Consider the following 17886-nt stretch of genomic DNA (forward strand, 5'->3'; position numbering starts at 1 on the left):
CCAGTGCAGTAGTGTAGGGCAGCCCTTTTCAACCTATTTTTTGGCTATGGCCCCCTTAGAGCTATGCTCGAGTTTGTGGGCTTCATTCCCTGTGAAGCAGTCAAGTTTAGTTGGTTACTTCTATACTTCTCTCCTACCTTCTACATAAAAAGCAAAAAAAAAAAAAACACGTTATGATTTCAGCCCCCCCTTAGTGTGCTGTGGCCCTGGAGGAGCTGAATAGACTTCATTGAGAATGGGTGATATAGGCAGTATCTTCGAATTTTTTACATCACCTCTAGATTTTAAAGATGTAATGCCAACACGGCCTTGTAAAATTGAAGCAGGACAATGCTATGCCTGTCTTGTAATGTGCAAGATGGACGAATCCCTAAGGCTGAAGGACATCTCTCCCAGACTATTACAGGAAACAAAGGAGGAGATTGCTGAGTAAACACAATGCTGGAGAAACTCAGCCGGTCAAATATGGTCCCTTATGTAGTAAAGATAAAGATACCTAACCAATGTATCCTTACCTTTGTTAGATAAAGGATGCTGTTTGACCGGCTGAGTTTCTCCAGCATTGTGTTTTCATTTCAACCTCTAGACCAAGTAATTGGAGGCTGGTCAGTGGTAGAGAAATTATGGGGGAAAATCCTAAGAGACAGGATTAGCATTCATTTGGAAAGGCAAGAATTGAATAGAGATAGTTGGCAGGGTTAAGGAGGAAATCCTGTTTCACTGATCTTTTGAGGAGGTAGTGAAGGAGATCGGTGGAGGCAGGGTGGTAGTTGTCCATATGGATTTCATGAAGGCATTAGGCAAAGTCCTATGTCGTAGGCTGGGCTAGAAGGTTAAAACACATGGGAACCAAGGTGAGTTGGCAGATTGGATCTAACAACGTGCACGCAAAATGATGCAGATAGTTATGGGTGGAAGGACATTTTTCTGATTTAAAAGCTGTGATAGTGTTGAACTTCAGAGATTGGTGCTGGAACCTTTGCTGTCTTGATATAGTATCAACAACCTAGATCTGAACACGAGGGTATGAGGAGCAAATTTGCAGGTGACATGAAATTTGCTGGTGTTGTGGTAATGAGGAAGGTTATCCAAGTGCTCAACAGGATATGGATCAGATGGAAAGCTAGGTCGAGCATTGGTAGATGAGATTCAATCCTCACAAGTGCTTTTCGGGAAGTCAAATAAGGGTAGGACATATCCAGTTAATAGTAAGACATTAAAAGCCATTGAACAGAGGGACCTTGTGTTGAGGTCCATAGCTTCCTGAAGGTGCCACACACATTAGTAAGGTGTAGAGAAGGCATATGGCATGCTTGGCTTCATAGGTTAGGGAATAGAATACAAGAGTTGGGACAATAATGTTGTTAAGGCTGCACTCAGACAATTACATGCAATTCTGGCTGCTATTTGGAGGATGTTTTTGTACCGGAGAGGAAATGTATTAGAATGTGATAATGACTTTATTATCATTACACCAAAACCCTTACTTGCTGCGCCCAAACAAGTACTTCAAGACAATATACTTAATGGAATTAAAACAGAAAAATACATACAAAAGATAGATAATAAATATTCAGTTATTTGAGTGCAATAGAAAGTGTCGTTGCAATAGTATAGACACTATTTTGTGATGTCAGGACTGTCTATGATTAGTGTAACAAGGGGAGGTTCAAGAGTCTGATAGTCGGAAAGAAACTGTTCCTGAAAATAGTTGTGCTCGTCTTCAGGCTTCTGTACCTTCTGCCCAAGGCAGAAGAGGTTGTGACGAGGGTGATGGGAATCCTTTATAATGTTGGCTGCCTTCCTGAGGCAATGCCTCTCATATATGTATTCAGTGGATGGGAGAGTTATGTTTGCTGCATTCCTGGGTATTCAAATTCCCATGCCAGGCTTTGATACAACCAGTTGGTAAACTTTCCACAAGGCACTTTAGAAGTTTGTTAGAGAATTCTACCACATGCCACATTTCCACCGACTCCTTAGAATGCAGAGCCATTGGTGTGCCTTCTTCATTGTTGCTTTGATGTACTGGCTCCAGGAGAGAAATATGGACTCCTAGGAACTTGATCCTCTCCACCACTATTCCATCAGAGTAGATAGGGACATGGACCCTTCGCCTCTCTTTCCTAAAATCATCAATAATCTTCCTTGGACTTCATGACGTTGAGAGCAAGATTGTTGTTCTGCTACCAGGTTGTCGATCTGTATTCTGACTCATTTCCAGTTATTCGGCTAACAAAGGCAGTGCTGTCAGTGAATTTGTAGATCGAGATAGAGCTGAACCTGGCTACGCAGTCATGAGTGCCCAGGGAGCAGGGGGCCCTGTGTTGATGGCCAGTGTGGAGGAGATGATGTACTGATTGGGGTCTGCCAATGAGGAAATGGAGGATCCAGTGACAGAAGAATGAATGGAGTCCCACATCTTTGAGGTGCCTGGATTGGAAGACTTTGGACATGGGAGTTTGGATAGGCTGGGCATGTTTTTTCCTGGAACGAAGGAGGTTGATGTGATAGAAGTTTAAAAGGTGATATATAATCTTTTTCCCATGGTAGATGTATCAAAAACAAGAAAGCATTGGCTTAAAATAAGAGTAAGGAGAGTGGTTGATATCTGGAATGTACTAAATTTTAAAATTAAATTTAAATTAGACGGACAGCACAGTAACAGTCTCTTCTGTGCCCCAGCCTGTGCACCCCAAACTCACCAATTAACCTGCAATCTCTTCATGTTTTTGAAAGGGGGAAGAAACTGGAGCACCCATAGGAAATCCATACAGACCTGGGAGAACATACAAACTCCTTACAGTGTCTCATTTGATTCTGGGTCGCTGCTAGTTCAATAGTGTTGCCCGAACCGCAATGCTGACTGTACCTGCCAGAACAGGAGGTGCAATTGCAACCTTTAAGAGGCATTTAGACAGGGATTTAAATAGGCAAAGCATAGAAGAATACAGACCTAATGCAGCCATATGGGATTCACGGACAAACAGGTTGGAATGGATGCTTTGGGTCAAAAGGTCCTGTTTTTATGATTCTAACAGATAATGGCATTTTATGCAGGGAGATTTTGCCTCCTGCTACTTCCACCGTGATTCATGGGGTTTTGTTCAGATTAGTGGAGTAGATTCACAGCACTGACACATTGCACGCCTGCCTCATTCCTCCTGAAATGCAGTTCCATTTTTATGTTGGATGCTTCATTGGTTATTTAGCCCAGGTGATGAAAGGTTGATTTCCAATTCCAGTTCTCCTTAGAGTGGAATAGTTACAGCGCTTAGTTATGGTTGTAGGGCAGTACAGTTAGTGCCGTGCTATCACAGTGCCCAGTGACTCAGGTTCAAATCCGGTGCAGTGTGTCATGAGTTTGTACCTTCTTCCTGTGTCTGGGTGGGCTTCCTCTGGGTGCTCTGGTTTCCTCCCTTTGTGAAGGGTTTTATGGTGTATTTTTGAGGGGCAATGGGCTTGTGGGTCAGGAGAGCCTGTTACCATGGTGGTGTATGTCTAAATTTTAAGCTAAGGACCGAGGAGTCCATGCCATCTCCTCTAAGTCATTCCTCCACTCATTTCCTTTGGCCCCTTGAAAATGATTTTCTCTTGGGTTCTGAAAAAAAACCATGACAGATTTTTTTCATGTTTTCTTACCAGTCTTACAGATATACATTCAATGACATGGATCTCCCAGTGGCCAACCATTTCAATTCTTTGCTGACATGCCTGTCCATGGCTTCATGTACTGCTAAGCCAAGGCCACTGGTAAATTGGAGGAGCCACTCCAACCTGATGGTATAGATGACACTTTCCTTATTCTAATATATCCTAATCTCAGAGTATTATCTTCCAAAGTGTGAGCTGTGATATCCCAAATTTAGATCTCTTTACTCCAACAAATCAAATTCTGTGACTGTTAATTTATGCAGTTTTAACTCCTTGATAAAACAGATAAATATTTTGCATAGCTTCGCAACAAGACTTTCATAATGATGAATAACAAAGTATTTACTGTTTGATAGAGATAAAGAAGATATATAGAGATACTAGCTTAAAGAGATACAAAGGCTTTTAAAGAGATACAAATAACTTTAAAGAGATACACAGTTCAAAGAAACATTTCTCGTGCTCATGCTTCCTTCACATCTTGTAGAATGAAGGGCAAACAGTTAGCCTGGGCAGATATTATGACATATTACAATATAGCCACTATGGTAACACTACAAACAATAGTTTTCTTAAAGAGACAGGCACAAAATTAACTAAGAATTAAAAGCACAAGGTTTTAACCTTTACAGATGGCATTAACATTGACCTCCGGTTTCTGCTAGCCCACTCTCTGTTCTCCCTCTCTTCCCCATCTCTCTGTTCTGCTTTCCTCTAGCTCTCCATCCCCCTCTGTCTCCATTCACTCAGCTCTCCCTCCTCTCCCTGTTTGCTGGTGTGTCCTCCCTCCCTCATCCAGCTATTACTTCCTGCCTTTGGGACTGTGCTCCTCCCCCCTCCCCCCACCATTTTATTCAGGCACCTGCCCACATTTTGCTCCTATCTTGAAGGCCCCAGGCCTGAACCATTGGCTATCTATATTTGTCCTTGCTATATATGCTGTTTGACCTGGTGAGTTTCTCCAGCATTATGTTTTTAATAAGTTCAAGTTCATCTTTATTAACAAAGTTTTGCTTTGGGGAAAAGTTTTTATCTCCGCCATTGAAGTGTCTCAAAATTCTGTTCAGCATCCTCTGCTCCAGAAACAAATCTAGCCGATCCAGGCTCTCCACCAAATTGAAACATTTCATCCCAGGCAGAATCCTCTCCACGGCAATCACATTCTTCCTGTTGTGTGGTGACTGCAATATTAAGTCAATAAGAAACAAGAGCAGGAGCCTGCCATCTGGTCCATCAAACCTGCTCCGCCATTTAATAATATCATGGCTAACCTGGCCATGGACCTACCTGCCATAGCCCCCATAATCCTTAATTCCCCATATGTGCAAAAATATATTTAATGAGGCTGCCTCCACTGCTTCCTTGGTCAGAGGACTCACTACCCTCTGGGAGAAGCAGATTCTCCTCATCTCTGACCTAAATCTGCTCTCCTCAAAGACCCCCACTACCCAGGCCATGCCCTCTTCATACTGCTATGACCAGGAAGGGGGTACAGGAGCCTGAAGATTAAATCCCAGTGGCACAAGGACAGCTTCTTCCCCTCTGCCATCAGATTTCTGAAAGGACAATGAACCGCAGACATTACTTCACTTTCTCTTCTTTTTGCACTAGTTTATTTATTTTGGAATATAATTTTATAGCGATATTTGCACTGCAGTCCTGCAAAAAAACCACAAATTTTGTGACATGTTCACAACAATGAATTTTGATCATTATTCTGAATTTTGAGGCTATAGCCCTAGTTCTCTTTTCACACACCAGAGGAAACCATTTTCCTGTCTCTATCTTATCTATCCCCTTCATAATTTTATGTTTCCTTAAGTTCCTCTCTCATTTTTCAAAATTTCATGGAGTATAGTTTCAGGCAATCTACCTCTCCTCATCTCTGGGATCAACCTGGTGAATCTCCTCTGCACCACTTCTAAAGCCAGTAGAACCCTTCGTCAGGTATTGTAAGGTAAAACATCATGAGATGGGAATGTGTAGGGAGTTACCCTGTACAAGGCTGTAACAAGAAGGGGAGGTGTCCTTGTACTCCTGTTAGGTAAAACATCATGAGATGGGAATGTACGGGGCAGTAACAAGATGTGAATGCATCCTTGTACTTACAAGATAAGAGAGACATTGATGGATTGAGAGGCAGGAAGCTAGCAGGGAAAGGATAGCAACAGTTTTAGTCATTGGACAAGTAATGATATGATGATGTTCTAAGCATGTATCCAAGGGTAACCCCAGTGATCCTCTCTGCCACCCTTATTGTCCTGAAGATTGACCTCCTAACCACAGCAGACTGTGATGCAGCCGGCCTGGACATTTTCAATCGAGCTCCTGTCGAAAGTGGACAGAATAGTGGCCAGTAGCCTTGCCAGCCCTCAGCCTTCTCGGGAAGTGCATTCATTGTTGTGGCTTCCTGACAACTGAGGAAATATTGTGTGTCTACTTTTGTGTAGTTTGTGAACATTCTTTACAAAATCTTGATAATGATGATGAATTTATTCTCATACCCATAAATACACTGAACAGAAATACTGAAATTCTTGTGTAATGTACTCCAACTGCAGTTTTATTGGTCATCCTTCAGTTAAGCATTTCATCTGTGGACACGAAGATGACTTTACAGTCCCTGTCTGGAAATGCAGAATCTCACACAATGGGGGCTCTGGAGTCCATTCTTGTAATAACCACGGCTGCTGCTTTGTGACGCCGTTCATGGTTTTCCATCAGATTTTGGCAGCGCCTGTCTTCAAAGACTGGTGTAGTTTCATCGCACAGACCTCGCCGGCTCGATCTGTCAGCAGCGCAGCTTCTAGTTCTCTTGGCTGGATGACACAGTAGCGTAGGGTTTCCTTCACAGTGTCTTTATAGAGCCTGTGTGAATGACCTTGAGGTCTTCTTCAGTTCACTAGAGACCAGCTGGTGAGGCATCTGGTGGTTGTCCATTCTGATGACGTGTCCCTCCCACTGCATCTGGGCTCTGATGATCAGGGGCTCAGTGCTGGTGGACTTCATGTGACCCAAGATCTCCAGGTTGGAGGCACGGTCTTGCCAACGGATGCCAAGGATGGAACAGAGCTCGCGCATGTGGAATTTCTCCGGTTCTTTGATGTGACGTCAGTACAGAGTCCTGGTTTCACATCCATCTAGGAGAGAAGGAATGACCACAGCTCTGTAGACTTTCAGCTTTATGGAGATAGGGACGTTGTGTTGATTGAGCACTCTGGTACACTGCCTCCTCAGAGTCTCTGGCCTTACTGATCCTGGAGTCAATTTCTTTGTCCAAAGACCCATCACTTGAGATGATGCTCCCTAAGTATTTGAAGCTGTTTACATTTGTCCGCTGGGTGTCGCCAACAGTCATTTTTGGTTCTGTGGTGTTGTTTGGCACGGACTGATGGAGTACTTCAGACTTGTTCAGATTGATGGTCAATGTCTGAGAATCTGTTCAGCATTAACTGTGGATCACTGTCTTTGTCATCAGCAAAAGATGTTTCTTGAATGACTGTGTAGAGGCACTTCGTCCGTGCGTTCAAGTGATGAAGGTCAAAGAGAAAGCCGTCCAGTTGGTACCTAATGTCCATTCCCTCCTCTAGATCTTGGACAGCATGTGAAACAAGCAAGTGAAGAACAGATTGAACATGACCAGGGCTAGTACACAGTCCTGCTTCACCCCATTAGAAATGGCACCATTGCAGAGGACCTGTCCTGTCATTCCATCATGGAGTAGCTGAATCATCTTTACAGATTTCCTTGGGCTTCTGTAATGACCACAAGTGCAATACTGAAAAAGAGATGATAAATATCAAAGGATGAATCAAATCACGATTCATGATTGCACTTGAAAAAAATGCAGTGTTTCAGGAGTACAGTTGGATCTTTTGCTGGTTCCATGGTCTCTTGGCTTGGCTTCGCGGATGAAGATTTATGGAGGGGGTAAAAGTCCACGTCAGCTGCAGGCTCGTTTGTGGCTGACAAGTCCGATGCGGGACAGGCAGACACGGTTGCAGGGGAAAATTGGTGGGTTGGGGTTGGGTGATGGGTTTTTCCTCCTTTGCCTTTTGTCAGTGAGGTGGGCTCTGCGGTCTTCTTCAAAGGAGGTTGCTGCCCGCCGAACTATGAGGCACCAAGATGCACGGTTTGAGGCGATATCAGTCCACTGGCGGTGGTCAATGTGGCGGGCACCAAGAGATTTCTTTAGGCAGGCCTTGTACCTCTTCTTTGGTGCATCTCTGTCACGGTGGCCAGTGGAGAGCTCGCCATATAACACGATCTTGGGAAGGCGATGGTCCTCCATTCTGGAGACGTGACCCACCCAGCGCAGCTGGATCTTCAGCAGCGTGGACTCGATGCTGTCGGCCTCTGCCATCTCGAGTACTTCGATGTTAGGGATGAAGTCGCTCCAATGAATCTTGAGGATGGAGCGGAGATGCTATAGAGCAGCTATTCACAATGGCTGACCCCCTGAGGACCATACACTCCCACCCGGGGGCCACAGCACATTTAAGTGAGGGGGGGCATGGACTGAAATCATAAATTTTTGAAATGTTTTTTATGTAGTCGGTAGAAATATGGGAAAAAAAACTAACTAAACTTCACAGGGAAGGAGGCTCATGAACTTTGATCAGAGTCCTAAAGGAGCCATAGCCAAAATAAGGTTGAGAATGGGCCTTATAGAGTCTGATAGCTGTTTATGGGGGGGGGGGGGGGGAAACCTGTTCTTGAACCAGATTTTAGGCTTCTGAACCTGAAGGTAGCAGAGAGAAGAGAGTGTGATCAGGGTGCAGAGGATGGACTGTGATGCTGCCTTCATGATGTTGAGATAGGTCAGTGGGCACTTGCACTTTTTGTCTTTGTTTCTTCCTTCCTTGGAAGGAGAAATGACTGGTACTGGTAATATCAGGTGCATAAAACTTGCGTTCCTCTGGTCATCATTGATTCAAACATTTTTTCATCAGGTAGACTAGGGGGTTCTCAACCATTTTCTTTCCACTCACGTCCCACTTTAAGTCATCCCTAGGCCATCGGTGCTCCGAGATTAGTAAGGGATTGCTTAAGGTGGGATGTGGGTGGGAAGGGAAGGTTGAGAATCACTGCTCCAGACCCAGTATTTTCCCAGATGGTTAATATGTACTGAAATCTCAGTCTGTATGATCGCACCAATATCATAAATAGAGTTTTAATTTTTTAAAATTTAATTTTGACGTTCAGCAGAATAAACAGGCCCTTCCAGCCCATGTGCCCCCCCCCAATAAACCTGCAAACCCCGTACATTTTAGAAGGTGGGAGGAAACTGGAGCACTCGGAGAAAACCCATGAAGACACGGGGAGAACGTGCAAACTCCTTACAAACAGTGGTGGATCCGAACCCGGTTTGCTGGGGCTGTGACAGCACTACGCTAACTGTTCTTTGTTATTCAAGCATCCTGTTTGGTTTGCGCTAACTTTCTTGAGGATGGTAACACCATGGGGCATCTTCTGAAGATTGATGCAATGGACCACACAAAAAGTAGAAGTGGTTAATGTTTTTAAGTGTAGCGATTTTGTAGTCACTGGTAAGTGTGGCTGAACGAGATGATGGTGGTAAGATCAACTGATTGGGGTATAGCCTGGGATTTTTCATGCTGACAGGAGAAACTTACTGGAAATGTTGTTCAAGTATGGGAAGGGGGAAGTTCATTGTTGGCATTATGTCATGTGAAAATCCATGAAATCTTATATTTACAGTGTACATCTTCAAAGTTTGATCATCCCAAAGTGCTCTGTAGCTAAAGATGTCGCCGGAGTAATATTGGAAAACTGGCAGCCAATTTGCATTATTCCATGAGCAACACTGATAATAACAAGATCGCCTGTGATGTTAGCCAAAGGTTCAATCAATTCCCATGACCCTTTCCCTGCTCATCTTCCAAGTACTGTTAGGAGAGAATACATATTGGTACGGGTAGTTTAGCACAACACTATCACAGCTCCCGTGACCCTGGTTCAAATAAACCACTGCTTGAAAGGAGTTTCTACGTTTTCTCCCTGTCTGCGTAGGCTTTTCCCCCACATGCTCCTCCCACCCTCAAAAAAGTACAGGGATTGTAGGTTAATTGGTATATTAGTGGGGCACGGGCTCATGGGCTGGAAGGGCCTATTATCGTGGCCTATTAAAAATATGGCTGCATTTTACCTCTATGGCCACAGGATTGCACCTCTCACAGGGCAGCACCAGATTTGCTGCCTCGACATTTACCAATGGGTTTGAATTCCACAAGCTAAGGTGTTGTGGGTGAAAATGTACTCAGCTGAGCTGCGACTGAGAACAGGATAAGGATAAAATAGAAGGAATTAAAGGAAGAATTAATCACATATTTGGGAGCGTTCAGAAAATGAATTGTGATGGACAGGCCATTACTGGGCTATCAACAACTGACTACATATAATTGAGCCTCTATAATATTAATAAATTAGAAGTCAGATGTATGTACATGTGTTCGTTCTGACAAATGGCAGATCAAGTTTCCCCTCCCCCCTTTCTCTCTCCCACTCACTCTCTCTCACACACACACACACACACACACACACACACACACCCCCACCCCCTTTTAGTAATTTTTCACTGAAAGATTTGTGTGCTTCTGAAGCCACTCAATCAATCCAAATGGAGATCTGTTGACCAAGTGGCATTTTTCAATTGATGGACATCTGTGAAAATGGAAGTCATTTGTTTCCCGGCGCGGCCCACGTCAGGTCGACGGCATTGTCCCTGTTGAAGACAAAAACAAGAGAAATAGGAGCATGGGTTAGGCCACCAAGCCTGCTCTGCCGTGATTTTTATTGACTGATCTTATCTTGAGCTCACTCCCCTTGCTCGAGATTCTGCCAGAAGTGAAAATATCGATCCTATCAAAACCCTTTTAAGATGTCATATGTTTCAATAAGATGACCTTTATTCTTTTTGACTCCAAAGAATACAGACCTAATCTATTGGATACAATGATCATTTCACCCTAGGAATTAGCCTGGTGCCTCTCCTTTGGTACTATATTTGGTGCCTCTGCCTCCAGTTGTACTAAATTCCTTCCTAGTGAAAGAAACCAGAACTGTGCTTAGTATTTCCAGGTAAAGACATAAAATTGCTGGAGAAACTCAACAAGTCCTGCAGAATCCCGAGGAGGTAAAAAAAAAAATCCATCCTTTCAGGCCTGAGCCCTTCATCAGGCCTGAAATGTCGGTTTTAAATCTTTAACTTCGATGGGTGCTGCGGGACCTGCTGAGTTTCTCCTGTAATTTTGTGTATTTACTGCAATTACAGACGTTTTTGTTTCATGGTCTCACCAACGCCTTGCATGTGACTCATTTCAGAACTCCAACCCCTTCGCAAATAATATTGGTCTTTTATTTGTCCCACAGGATTTGAGGGAGAGTTTGCTCAATGTTCCCTTGTAAGATTTGGTGGACCAATTGGGAATGACTTCTTAGAAAGTTTGCTCTGTGAGAAAAGAGTAAAAAAGGATGTAGTGACTTACATACACATGTCAACATTTTATTCAATCTGTCAAACCATTTGGTGAAATATTGAATTATTATTAAACCGACATTGCAAATTTCTGACAGAATTTCAGTGGATTACAGAGGACAAAAGTGAGAAGGAAACTTTAACCTTATTGTTTCAGTTGTCATTGTTTAAAACAGTGGCTCCCAAGCTATTTGGGCTGCCGCCCTCTTAGGTCCCAGGGCACATCCCTAGCACATCCCCCCCCCAACACCCCATGTACACACACACACACACACACACACACACACACACACACACACACACACACACACACACACACCCCCACACACTCACATGGACACACACACCCACCCACACACACACATACCCATCCACACCCCACACAGACACCCCCCCACACACACACATACACACACACATACCCATCCACTCACACCCACACCCCACACAGACACCCCCACATACATACACTCACAGACATCCCCCCACAAATACACACCCACTCACACACCCATCCACGCGCACACCCACACACGCACATACCCCACACATAAACCCATCCACACACACCCCCCCACACAGACACATACACACACACATACCCATCCACTCACACCCACACCCCACACAGACACCCCCACATACATACACTCACAGACATCCCCCCACAAATACACACCCACTCACACACCCATCCACGCGCACACCCACACACGCACATACCCCACACATAAACCCATCCACACACACCCCCCCACACAGACACACCCACCCACACCCCCCCCCCACACACACACACACACACACACACACACACACACACACACACACACACACACACACACACACACACACACACACACAGAGCTCTTTCTTGGTATTAGGTCTATTGCAAATCTAAAATAAAATCTAATCTTCATTTGGTTTCATTTGAACAGACTCTATCACATTTGGTGCTGATACAAATCCATATTTCATTTTAAAAAAAAAACTTTATTTATTCATTCAAAAAACAAATAGCATATGACATATACAACAATTAACTATAAACATGAACGTTATTTTTTTTATATATAGGAAAGAAAAGAAAAGAACCACCCCCCTTCAGCCAACTCTCCTGAGGAGAGCCATAAAGAAAGAAAAAAGAAAAAATATTAAAGAAAAATTAAATATACATATTAAGATCTAATCATTATAAATTGAAATGTAAATATTCTGAATATAACAATCACTTATTCATAAAAAAATTATAATTATCACGCGAAACATACGGCAAATCCATATTTCAGATATTCCATCCTATATGGGCCTTCAGTCCTTCTTTGGTTTGCTGAGCTGTGGATGTATTTTATTCTGCTGAGCTGTGGATGTATTTTATTCTGCAACCAAAAATATTTGTAAAAATTCTGCCAATCACAACAAAATGCAACAGAAAAAAACGAGGAAATACAATAGCGATGTAATCACGAGGGAAAGTCGGTGACACAATAATACAAGCACAAGTATGAAACTAAAAAAATCATACTTAATTACTTGACATTAGAAGGTACAGGTAGACGCAAATACACAACGGCAACTACCACCTGTAGCTGGTATCGCCACATATCCTAGATATGTCTAACGTGTATATGTGCATTCATGAAATATAAGTTAATGCTGTCTGATGTTATATAAATATAAATAAATGAGTATATCGTGTCACTACAGAGGAGAATGAGAAGGCATTTCTAGCAGAAAAAAGCAAATGTAAAATCACAGCAAAACACAGAAGAAATGTAGAGGGAAATATTGTGGGGTCCCCCAATCATATCTTTATTAGATTATAATTTAAATGTACATTACAAGACTGAAGATAACTTGCGATGCTCAAAACCTAGGGCCTTGGCCATTGCAGATGTGAAAATGCGATGATCACCCGTGGTGGGGGGACCACTCACTTTGGGAATGATTGGTTTAAAATGTGCTGTGCTACTCAGACTATCAATTTTATTTCTGTATCTTTGCCCTCTATGGACAGTGCAGGACCTGCAAAGTTTCTCCAGTGCTTAACCACAATCACAGGGTCTGCAAACTTTTTTGTTTCACTGCAATTTACTTTTAGGTCTTCAGTGTGTTTTAAGGAATGAATTACACTCAGATTGTTGAGCATGAGCTGAGGTAAAAGTATAAAATAGGTTTATAGAACCCTCCATATAATTTTTTTTCCCCATTTATTTTGGACGGAGAATAGATTCCCAGAAAAAATGATTGCATTTTTAATTTCATGGGGAGCTTTATTATGACCTGGAATGAGACTGTTCAACTCTTGGGCCCATGGTAGCTCAAAGAGCATTCCCATTATCCCATTCCCATTGCTTCCCTGTAACTTTCCATCTCACATGCTTCTCATCTCCCCTCCGATCCTCCTATCTCTCCCTCACCAGTCCGTGGGTGGTGATTTGCATTCATTGGTCCTTTAACCCTACCGACTGGGATGTCTTGGGGACACAGGAGGGAAATGGTGAAATCTTACACATATGTCGCAACTTCAAACAGACATTTCCAGAGGGCAGGGTCAAACCTGGACCACTGGGCGTTGTGAAAGAGCAGCATTACCTGCCACACCACCGTGTCTTCCTGCTGTGATTGGCTGCAATAATGGAAATGAGAGTACTGACAGGGAAGCATCCATATTACTAATGGGAGGCAATGATTGTGACACCTCCGCTCAGTCACCTGAGGGGTTCCGCTGTCCGTCTCTATCATGTGTGTGTGTGTCTCTCTCTCTCTCTCTCTCTTCTGTGCGTTCTGTTTCTTGATCTTGTGAACATTCAAGCCTTAAAAATGTTGGCTTTGTGAGTAAGGAGATATAAAAATGGCTTTAAGACCAAATCACAGATGGATTTCAGGATATCTGAATGGGACCTTAAACAGTTCCTTTAGAAAAAGTATTTTGATCAGCTGATGGAAAGTTTTGTTGACCCACTGGGGTGTGAGTCTGACCTATCAACGGCCAATTTTTACATGATTCTCAGAGAGTGATGCAGCATGGGAAACAGGCTCACTCTAACCATTAAGCTCTCATTTACACTAACTTCTCCCCAAGCCATGGTTAGTGTGACACTGTTACAGGGCCAGTGCCTCGTGTTCGAATCCAGCGGTGCCTGTAAGGAGTCTGCATGTTCTCCCCGTGTCTAAGTTGGCTTTTCCCAGAGTGCTACGGTTTGCTCTCAATCTCCAAAATGTATGGGGTTGTAGGTTAACTTGGGTGGCACGGGTTTAAATGGCTGGAATTGGCTTCTGCCATGCTGTCAATGGAAAAAAAAGCATTCCAACCATCTCGCCTACCCCCACCCAAATTCTGACATTCATCTATACACTAGGGACATTTGGCAGTGGCCAATTAATCTACCAACCTGTGTATTTTAGGATTTATGGGAGGGAGCCCATGTGATATGCAAACTCCACACAGAGATCACTGGAGGACAGGACTGGAGTCAGCAAGGGACCATTGCGCCTCATACTGTAAGGTGTGATACGATTCATAGCCTTTTTACTGTGGATGTGGAAAATCAGTGGGGCAAATTGAGCACAAGTTATTAGACATTAACAGGCACACTCATTTAGTTTGGCCCCGGAACTTTTTTTTTACCCAGACCTAACTTTGACCTAAATACCTTGCAAAACAGAAAATAGATGACTGGATCAAAGCAAGTGTTGGATGTTGACAGCAAGAGGGAAGATTCTTCCGCAATGTACCAAACCCTTTGCCAGTAGCAGTCTGGAATTAGTTCTGTTTGGCTGAGCATGTAAGGAAGCTTTATGATGTGGTAAGGCACAAAACAAATGAAGAACACAGCCAACAGGATTAGAATGTTGTTCTTTGCCTTGGCTTTCTTCTTCAGGGACCACAAGGAAGACAACAAGTGGAGCTGCCTAGAAACCTGAAAGTAACAGTAACAAACCGCTGCCAGCATTAAATAAAATATGGTCAAGCCAGTAATGTGGGCAAACATATATATATTCTTCCATCCCTTTTCAATTTTCAAACAGGTTTGAGGGCTTGATCGCTGTGGTTGTTTGGGCACATTTATCAGAATTACAAACAGTATTCCAAGGAGCATAAGGGCACTCCAGGTTCCCAGAGAAAGACACTTAGCAGTATTCAGGTTTTGAAACGCCTGGCTTTTGAGTGGTCTGACAATCTTCAAGTATCTGGTGGCTGCAATATAAACCATAAAGAAAATACTGGAGTACATGTTCAGATAGAATACGTAGGCGATGAAGCCACAGTAAATTTTGTTTAGGTTGGGAGAGGTGATGCTCTGTCTGAGGATCTTCACGAGGAGCGTAAGGACCAGCAAGCTGTCGGCTATGACCAGGTTCTTCAGGTACAAGATGATGGGGTTAGTGGTGGGAATGTGACAGAAGTACACCCAGAGTGAGAGAGTGTTGAGGATGAATCCAAATACACAAATTAATGTGTAGGCAGTGATTTTGAACATTGCAAAACCTTCCAGGGCGAGCTTGCAGTTGGAGTGATTGAAGGTGTTTGCTGTGTCCAGAGTGATTGTTCTGTTCGGAATTAGGTAGACATCTTTTGACGTTGCCATGGGCACACCTGCACAGAGATGGTGGAGCATGTTAATGATGGAGATGACCATAGAACAGTCTATCCCAGCTCCTTTTATTATTGTGTGCAAAGCAACTTTGCTGCCTGATGCAGTCTCATGCATCCTTACCACTTTGCAGACCACGTGGCCCATCACTAAGTTCCCTGTCAGCCACTCTCTCCCACATGATCATATGGTAACACGAGCCCGTGCCGCCAATTACATCCAGTTGACCAACAACCCCAGTACTCTTTGAAGGGTGGGAGGAAACCGGAGCCACCAGAGGAAACCCAGGTAGACATGGGGAGAATGTGCTAACTCCTTACAGGCCGTGTGGGATTCAAGCCCCCAGTCCCGATCGCTGGCGCTGTAACAGTGTTGCACTAACAGTGCCACCGTCGAGGACCACTGGAGCCGTAAGGCAACAGTATATCTGCTGAGTCAGGTGCTGCCCAGTGGAATTAACTGAGCCAAACTCATAGCAAGGGAGAGCAGCAACTGATATGATTTACATTTCAAAGTAGGAATGTTTCTGAGTTTTGAGATATGCACTTCCTTATTAACAATACATTTATTTCCTTAAAAGGTGGAGTTAATCGTGACTTTTGCACAAATAACTTCTAGCTGTTTAAGTAAAACTTAGCTGTGGAAAAGTCATTATTATGACCAAAGAGAACACACAAAATAAATGCTGAAAATCGCTGGTTCTGCACTGAGTTGTGAAACTTGGGATGGTTCTAGCAGGGAGACACAACAACCACAGTTACTGGAATCTTGTGTGAACAATGAGAAGCTGGAGGGACTCGAAGGATCATGCAACATCCAAAGAGAACAACAGTAAGTCAACATTTCACGGTTCAGATACTTTATTGAGGCTAAAGACATAAGTGAGGGGACAGGTCTGGGGTGGGGCCAAGAGGTGATAGGTTACTGGTCAAATGAAGGTAAGAGAGGTGGGCAGGAGGCCTGTCCAGTCCGTTCAGTCTGTGGTCAGCAGATAATCCAGCTGGTACTAGTTGAGATGTTACAGCCTGTCTCAATAATTGTGGAAAATGGTTCAAGTTTAGGAGAATGTGAGATGATACTTTCTTTTCCTCATCACAGTTGAAAGGCTGTTTCAAGGGGATAGGAAAGTATGATGGGATGAATGGCTTCTATCTGTGAAAGGAGTTTGCACCTTCAATAGGAGACCATTGTGGATGTGGCAAACCCATCTGTCCTTGTGCTGTTCACTGTTTGAAATGCTTTGTTAATTTAAGTTCTTGGAGTCAAGGGTAACTCACGGCTTTCTCACCATTTGGTACTCGTGTGAATTTGCAGAAGGCAGCAAGTCTCCAATCCCATTTGCAGACCCCACAATCCCCAGGTGGGGAGTGGTGCTAGATATGAGGATATCACACTGTATTCCCAGATTGTCATTGCGTTCTCCCTACAAATCAATGGGAGCAATCAAGAATCCTTTCATTGCTGGAAATTGTTTTGCAGAAAATTAAACATTATTATCTGGGTGATTAAATAATGCTGTCACTTCTAAAACTCCCAGTATCAAGAAATTATGGGGATTGGTTGATGCCAGATAAGTGAATTTGCCAGTTGCTTGAGATGGTGTGTTGTGTGACTGGCAAATGAACAGCTGGGGGCGCCAATTTTAAATTTAACTTCTGGAATTTTTTTACCAGATGCTTGAATTCTGAATAATGGGGATTTTACTGTATATCAACTTTAAAGGACTAAATAAACAATTTTGGCTCAATTTAAGTTCTTGGTCCTCCTTTACCAGATTTCAGAATGATTCTGTGGGTTCTTTCATCCAGTCAAGGTGAGGAACTCAATTATTGTTTTGTAATAAAAATCTTTGCTGGGAGGATAAATCCTCCACTCCCTCGACCCCTCCCCCCATCCTTCGGTAAGCACGCACGCACGCACGCACGCACGCACGCACGCACGCACGCACACACACACACACACAGTCACATACACTCATAGTCACACACACACACACACAGTCACACACACTCATAATCACACACACACACACACAGAGTTTGGTTTCATCCTTTTTTCTTCGTATTTATTTAAAAAAATTAATAATATCTATTTCCCCAAGTTTGAGGTGTGAGGTGCTTCATTTTGGTAAGAAGA

The 17886-nt window shown here is 43.4% G+C and overlaps 2 protein-coding genes across 5 annotated transcripts in view; one reads left to right on the forward strand and one right to left on the reverse strand.

Annotated features, from left to right (window-relative positions):
- LOC138742700 (mediator of RNA polymerase II transcription subunit 12-like protein) overlaps positions 1-17886 on the forward strand; it is a 404210-nt gene that overhangs the window by 188542 nt on the left and 197782 nt on the right. The gene's annotated exons all lie outside the window — the stretch shown is intronic.
- LOC138742935 (P2Y purinoceptor 14-like) lies at positions 13987-15897 on the reverse strand. The gene has a single exon (XM_069897815.1). It carries the CDS (start codon positions 15895-15897, stop codon positions 14755-14757), a length of 1143 nt encoding a protein of 380 aa, XP_069753916.1. The 3' UTR covers positions 13987-14754.

Source organism: Narcine bancroftii, chromosome 9 (assembly GCF_036971445.1).
Source record: "Narcine bancroftii isolate sNarBan1 chromosome 9, sNarBan1.hap1, whole genome shotgun sequence".
Classification (NCBI taxonomy): Eukaryota; Metazoa; Chordata; class Chondrichthyes; order Torpediniformes; family Narcinidae; genus Narcine; species Narcine bancroftii.